The following is a 7,368-nucleotide window of genomic DNA, read 5'->3' on the forward strand; positions in this document are numbered from 1 at the left end:
AATTGAACAGGCAGAACAGCAGCTTGAGCACAAGTAGTGTGTCTCACAGCAACAGCCATGACAGGAGTAAAAGCGTATGATTGTGCTACCAAAGGAATCACTCCAGCACCCTCTTCTTATTTGGTGATCACTTGCAGCCAAGTAAGATTGTCTTCCATAAAGATGGTTTTAACAGTGAGTCCGCAAGTGACTGTGGAAGCCAATTCTGGATCCGCATGTCCTTCCACAGTGGGGACATTGGTTTCCAGGGAGGCATTTACCATGACACCTTTGGTAAAAGCTGTCCCCAAGTAGCCATTTGGAGTCATTCTGAGTGGTGGAATAGGCTAACTAAACCTACCCTGAAGGGAAAAGTGGCTGGACTCCTCATAGGCCTGCTGTGACAGGCTTGCAGGGCATTTCCAGGATAAAGTTGCTCACATTTGTTCTAACTAGACACTAGTAGAATCCCAATGGAGGCATCCAGAGCACCGTCTGTTCTGGTTGGGATCAGTTACAGCCCTAAATATGGCATTCCTTTCTCTCCAGAAGTGCTGCAGACTTTGTTTTTGCTACAAGAGACTAGCATGATTAACCTGGAAGCGATTAAATTAACCCAGTGATGATGGCCTCTGAACCATATGAATAGGAGCAACAGGACTCTGTACACACAAACAGACTTTCATATGCACCCAAGGCAGAGGAAACAGTGGTGATTAAATCATTTATTGTCTATCAGCTTCAGAAGATGTTGCTCAATATGAGCCCCCTCCCAAACATAGGGTAGGTTTGGCTTAGACTGGGCTGCCTTCAGTTGGTGATGCCTGCTTCTCTGCTTCTTTGGCCCTGGTTCTCTCTAGCCACTCTTCCCGTTGCTTCAGTCTCTGCGGGGCTTTCAGCTTCTGTACCTCTTGATAGACCTAGAGGGTTAATGGGAAGAAGGGAGGTGAGAGGCAGTTAGGCAGTCAGTAGCACAGACCAAGACTACAAAATCCCAGAGTTCTATTGGGAGTGGTCTAATCCCCATACCAGCTGACAATGGGCATTTACTATGATTATATTTATTACTTCATGGGAAGAGCCACGGCTCAGTGACAGAGCCCTTGCTTTACACATTGGGTCAATCTGTGGAACCTCCAGATAGGGCTGGCAAAGTCTCCTGCTGAAACCCTGGAGAGCTGCTGCCAGTCAGTGACTGGAGACAATACTTAGCTAGATGGCCCAAGCATCTGACTTGGCACAAGGCAGAATCTCATATATCTTACAGAATTCTAACACTGCACTCCTGCTATTTGGTGCTGCTCAGGGTGGCTGCTAACACCCTCAGTCCTACCCAATATGTGCCCCCAGCACTACTGGTCATGCAAAATACAAAACAAATGTAAGCTCCACTGAGGAGGGTGGAGGTTTCGCTGGCCTGCCTGGCAATTTAACAGAGTAATATTGCTTTAAGAAAGCCTTCCCAAACCCAGTGCCCTCCGGATGTCTCCCAGTTGATGGGAGCACATAGCAGCACCAGGCCCCCCCGAAGCTCATCCATTACAGAAGAGGAACTCTGCTTCCAAATGCCTGGGCAGCAACATGCCATGGTGGTCGTACCTTGTTGCACAAGGCTTTCTTGGCGATCCAGCGCCGGGTGGCTCTCCGGCAGTACAATGGGGGAAATTCGTACTTGATGTCCAGCACCTTACACGTCTTCTCAAAGACATCGTACTTGGTGTTGCGCAGGTACTTCAGCAGCATCTTCCGCCGGTCTATGGCTATCAGCATCTGGCGACGGTTGACTGTGTCCTGGGGACAAGGGTTACTTGTTGCTAGTTACCACCACTACTATTAATTGTTTATATCCCAGATCTCAGGACATCTTTCCAAGGTGGCTGATCTCACGAAGTATCAGCATATAAGAAATTGTGAGGATCCAGCTGGTGTTTTATACAACAGTCCAAATGGCCACAACAGCCCAAATGGAGCAGCCTCTCTTGCTCTCCTGCTGGCATATAAAGCCCTAAACTACTTGGGACCAGGATACCTTGCAGACTATCTTCTTTTTATACATTTGTATATCTTCAGCTAATCATAAGATCTTAAGGAGGCCTTGCTAGGGCTAGGTCTACCGAGTTCAGTCAAATGAATCTAAAGGTACCTATGAAGTGGGCCTTCTTGGTGATGGCACCCAAGCTCTGGAACACCCTCTCCAATTTAGGAGGCGGGAAAAGGAGCACCTTTTATGCACAGGCTTTCCCTGGACTATAAAGTTTTGCCGCACTGTTCTGTATTTACTGCTATGGATATTAACTGTTTTATTTTGTAAAATGCATATATATGTTGGTTCTGACATCTTATGTAATTAGTGCTGTGCAAGATCCAACTTTGAAAGAAATACTGACATCGCTTTGTATCTGAACAATGGCTGTAGCAGTTGGCACTCAACAGTAGCTCCACCCTGAAATACAAATTATCAGCTGGCTCTGAATACAGCATATATTGTACTTGCATCAAAGACGGTTACCTTGGTGTGCATATGCAGATGTTCCTGGAGCGTGCGGATCTTGGCTGTCAAGAATGCAACTGCAACAGCAAAAGAAAGTCACTGCAGAGAGGCCAGAGACAAAGTGCCTATTCCAATGTTGAATGTTTCTGAATTCCTGCTTTAGAAACTGCGCATAGACATTGCCAACCAGCAAGCAAACACAGGGAACTGACCACTTAGAGCTGGCTGCTGGACGTGCTTCCATTATTCTAGAGCTTGCACTTGACTAATGACAGTTTGATGTTATATAGCTGGAAGATCTAAGGGTCTTCCCTCTGGCTACTTCAAAATCCTTGCGTGGACTTTGGCTGTAGATATATGGCAGAGGTTGAGAACACTGTTAGCCTTCCAGGTGTTGTTGGACTGCAACTCTCATCAGTCCCAGTCAGCATGGTCAATGGTCAGGGGTCCAAGAACACTTGAGTGTCTGTAGGTTCTCCACCTTGGTATAGGGCAAAAAGAGAAGCAGGACCACCCCACCTGCTCTGCTGAGAGACCAGCTCCATTTGGCTCCAGCTCTTTTATACAGGAAGGGAAAGCACATAAGCAGATCTGTCATCTTCTCGATATAAAAGGAAATGTCTCTCAACATTAAGAGATCATCCTGCCGCAACTCTGCCCAACACTGGCCTTTGCCAAGTAGGATCCAGTTGGATCTCTGTTTCCAGATGTACCCTTTCATAGCTCCATTTTCTGCTATGTATCCCTTGAAGTGCCCGCTGGGGCTACTCCCTTGGGGCACAGACAGGATGACAGCGAAGGAAATAGGAGGCAGCAGCTTTTCTCTTGGGACATATTTTTCTGCTTACCTTGGACCTCTAAGGAGCTAGTGTCAGTTGGGAACTTCCGGACTTGGTCTGCTAGCTGCTGTTTCTTGATTTTCACTTTCTCCTTCTGCATGCAGAAGGGGAAGACAAAATTAATACAACTAGATACTAATACAACTAGATAACTAATAGCCACTCAACCCCACTCCACTATGCAGGGATGGCAGGTCATCGTTTGCTTACAATGCCAACAGCAAACCTGCCTGCCTACAGAAAAGGCAGAAATTCTGCTTTTATGGCTTTTTTAATGATAAAGCATGGAAGAGCAGGGGAATGAAGCAAGATTAGCCCCCAATCCCAATTTACCCATGTAGGAGAACACTGACCTGGCTTGCCATTTCCAGAGACAGCAACCTTCTCACAACATCGTCTACCCTGCAGGAAAGCAGAGAGTCCTTTGATTACTTGTCCCCGAATTGCTTAACATTTGGGGAACAGCTTTGAGAGATTAGAAATCAAGGGAGCCATGTTAGATATTCAGAATTAAATGTAAGTTATAGGAGCACTAATTTAGGACCTCCCCCATCATCTGAGGACCCCAGTCAATAAAATGAGGCTTAAGTGGTTGCATTTTGGGGGCCCCTAAAGGGCAGCCCAATGTGGCAGACTTGCTGTTTCCTCCATGAAGCCCCTTTTCATGAAAGTCACAGTCCTTCACTGGTCCTCGCAAACCTTACTTGTCTATAACTGGGATGTTGGCATAAGGTTTCTTCAGCATTGTGGGAGGCAGATCATCCAAATGGCTGGGGATTTCTGCAACAACAGCAACACAGCAATAAGAGCAGAGCAGCTGCCTTGCTAGTTCACTCTAGTACAGAATACTTTTTTCTAACAGTAGTCAGCCAAGTATTGGTGGGAACACATGAGCTGATGTCTAAAAGAGAAGCTCTTGGCATCTCTCAGTAGGTAAAGAGAAGGAAGTACATTGTGGAAGCTAAAGAGGGACTCCAGTTGCAAAACATGGTGACCCACAAGCCAGCAGGAAGTTGGTTCACCTGGGCCAACAGAACATGTAGCAAGTGGTATATCTTAACATGTCTAATCACCCTTTTTTATTTAACAGAACTTGTGTGCTGCTTAATTGTAAAAAAACCATCTAAGCAATTTTATTTTCCATTTCAATGGATTAGGAAATGGGGTAAGAGATAGAGACTCAGACCCATAATATCCAGTACAGTCATGAAACTCCCTCAAAACTGGAATCCCAAACAGTTCAGGTGACAGCCTTAGCAGACCAACTGCTTACAACAATGAGAATGTAATACAAACCTTGCTTTTTTCTACGGACAGGCCTGGCATAATCCCTGGCTGTTTGAAGGAGGGGGCTCTTATCTAAAAGGACAGAAAAGCAGCAGGGGTTACACTTGAGCCACATCAATGCAATACAATAACACAACAGCACATTAGCATTTTGCTCCTTGGAAGTAATTAGGCACATCACTTCTCTCTCTTGGTTTTTGGGGAGATAAAACAGCTCTTCCAGTCTGAGAACAATCTGTGGAGAAGCAATTTTTAGGCTCATAAGTAGATGGAACATTTCATATTTGAAGAAAGCATTCTGTTTTCTGCCCCACAGCCAATAAATGCGGGCAATGAATGAGCAGAGAAAGAGTAAGTTGCTCTGCCTTTCACTCCCAACAAGGCTGCTGCAATTGCTCAGGTTGCTAGATGTGATCAAAAGTCACATTTTGGGCATTGGGCGAGGGAAGATCTCTAACAGCAAAATCCTTTGCATATTCTTTACTATTCTAAGTTCAGTAGTGTCATGCAGTTTCCAGTTCAAGTAGAGGTTCCACTACAGGGAAAGAGGAAATTGCTTCCAATGCAAGGGACATGTAAACAAGTTCTTTTGACATACAACAGCAACTTCTTAGTCACCATATTCTTTTCACAATCCAAGGCCGTAATCAAGATCATTTAGTGCATTAAGACCAGGAACGGAGGAAACAGCCCACTCTACTGCCTCCTTGGTTGTGAGCTTGATGTTGCATTTAATAGGTGGGGAGAGAGATGGAGTGAGAGGCCTTGGCACACGGAACATGACAAGTGCTGCAAGAACCCGCGACAGAGCTACAGAGACACCAAAGCAGCCATCACTGCTGGGAAGCTCCATCTCCATCCACCAGATGCCAGTGTGGCACAGTGGTTAGTGTCAGACTAGGACCTGGGAGACCAGTGTTCAAATTCCCACTCAGTCATGAAGCCCACTAGGTGACCTTGGGCCAGGCATTATGTCTACTTCACAGGGTTCTTATGAGGAGAGGGGCAAAAGGTGTGTACAGCACCTTTAGCTCCTTGGGAAAAGGTGGAATATAAATGTAATAATAAAATAAATAAATAAGTGGGATGGCGGAAGGTGTCTGCCACACTGCAAGGTAATTACCAGGTCAATCCCCTCCCCATGTCCTGCCTTCTGCTCCTATTACACCAACAAAGAACATGCATAGATGTGTTCGTCTTTGGGTCTTCAGTGCGTTTTAGCCACTTCCCCCGGGTGCCTTAAAGCAGATTGACGGCCAATCATATCCATGCTCTTGGACAATGAGGCCACCCGGGTCTCCTTTTAATTCTATTTTGATGAGATGCATGTGACTTTTGCAAGCAGTTTGGAAAGCACCCTGTAGAAAGGGGCCTTTCTGTCACTTGCAGAGACGGGGACGGTGTGAATCCACACCAAACCTGGTGCCTTCCCGGTGTTCTGCACTGAAATCCCCATCAACCCCCCCAAACAGCGTGGCCGCGTTCCCTTGAGCTCCGCCCGGCTGTGCTGTCTGGGACTGAATGGGAGCTGCACCCCAAGGTGCCAGGTAGGGGGCGGCCCGTATCTAATCCGAAGCAGAGGCCGTGTAAACAGGACCAGGTGCGCGCGGTCCGAATTACTCAACCCCGAGCTCCTTACGCAGTGATCCCCGAGCCGCCGCCGCCGCTGCCACGTTCGACCCGAGGCAGCTCCATCCGCGCAGCGCGGCAGCCCCCGCCGCCGAAACTCCTCTGAGCAACACCAGCGACATTCTCTCCCGGCTTAGTTTCTGGGCGCCGCCATCTTGGTGCGTCACAGGCCAGGTCCCCGCGGGAGCACCGAAAGCATCGATTGATACCCTGCGCGTCGGAGCCAATGGAAGGTAAAAGAAGAGGGTGAGGCCCGCCCCTCAGGTGATGAATGGCAGCGCCCGCTCCCAGCCTGCTTTCGTTCTGATGCCGAGCGAGGGCCGCCTGCGAAACCTATGACCTCACTGTGGACTTCAGTGCTTGGCAGAGCTTGCTCACTTGGGCCACCTAAGCCAGCGTTGCCTGCTCTGGCTGGCAGCAGCTCTCCTTGATCTGGAGATGCCTGCTGGGACTGGACCTGGCGCTGGGACTTTCTGCATGGTGCAAAAAGGGCTCCACCACCGCCTCCTTCTCCCACTCATAGCCGAGTAAGATTGTCTTCCATGAACACGGTCTTAACAGTGAGTCTGTAAGTGACAATGGAGGCCAATTCTGGATCCACACGTCCTTCCATAGTGAGGTCATAGGTTTCTGGTGAACATCCCTCGGCTCCTCCATGATAATATGACGACAACAATTGCAGATAACAATGGCTCTCAAAGTGAACCATTCACAGTGGGATCAAGTGTTAAGCAGGGTTGTGTTATTGCCCCAACTCAATTTATTATTTTCATTGCCATGATCCTACACTGTAGGCTGAACCAGGAATCTTAGGTGCCCCTAAGAAGTGCTGCACCAGCAAATCTAAGGGTCTCCCTTTAATTGTGGGAATAATATTTTTGTGACCTGTTCAGTAGCTGGTTGGTGAGGGACCCTCGACTTACCTTTAAAGGAACTCTGGGGTTGTTTCCACACTAAAATCCTTTAGCACTGGCAATACACTTATTTACAGGTAGTGAAAGGGGAATTAAAACAGAGGTGTGGTAAAGTCTTGGTGCAGTAATGCCCTTCCCTGTATGCAAGCTCTATTTATAGTGAGCTAGTTCAATTCTAATGTTAATTAAAGCTCCAGTGACTTTTAAATGGCTTTGAAAATGTATGTGT

General features: G+C 47.3%; 1 protein-coding gene across 1 annotated transcript; it reads right to left on the bottom strand.

Moving 5' to 3' along the window:
- Positions 1-689: 689 nt before the first annotated feature.
- MRPS15 (mitochondrial ribosomal protein S15) lies at positions 690-6,404 on the bottom strand. Its single transcript, XM_081203726.1, has 8 exons — positions 6,236-6,404; positions 4,606-4,668; positions 4,014-4,089; positions 3,663-3,711; positions 3,319-3,403; positions 2,489-2,547; positions 1,579-1,770; positions 690-899 (listed from the first exon to the last, which is right to left on the bottom strand). The coding sequence occupies exons 1-8, from the start codon at positions 6,345-6,347 to the stop codon at positions 774-776; spliced, it is 762 nt and encodes a 253-aa protein (XP_081059852.1). The 5' UTR covers positions 6,348-6,404; the 3' UTR covers positions 690-773.
- Positions 6,405-7,368: the final 964 nt, after the last annotated feature.

This window comes from Podarcis bocagei (assembly GCF_964188305.1).
Source record: "Podarcis bocagei genome assembly, chromosome: 7".
Lineage (NCBI taxonomy): Eukaryota > Metazoa > Chordata > Lepidosauria > Squamata > Lacertidae > Podarcis > Podarcis bocagei.

Excerpts from the sequence above, each read along its gene's own strand:
- MRPS15 (XM_081203726.1), bottom strand. The coding sequence starts at position 6,347 with ATGTCGCTGGTGTTGCTCAGAGGAGTTTCGGCGGCGGGGGCTGCCGCG. Across the intron at positions 3,404-3,662 it reads CTCTGGAAATGGCAAGCCAG|AAGGAGAAAGTGAAAATCAA; the intron begins GTCAGTGTTCTC and ends TTCTGCATGCAG. Across the intron at positions 2,548-3,318 it reads TAGCTCCTTAGAGGTCCAAG|TTGCATTCTTGACAGCCAAG; the intron begins GTAAGCAGAAAA and ends TTGCTGTTGCAG.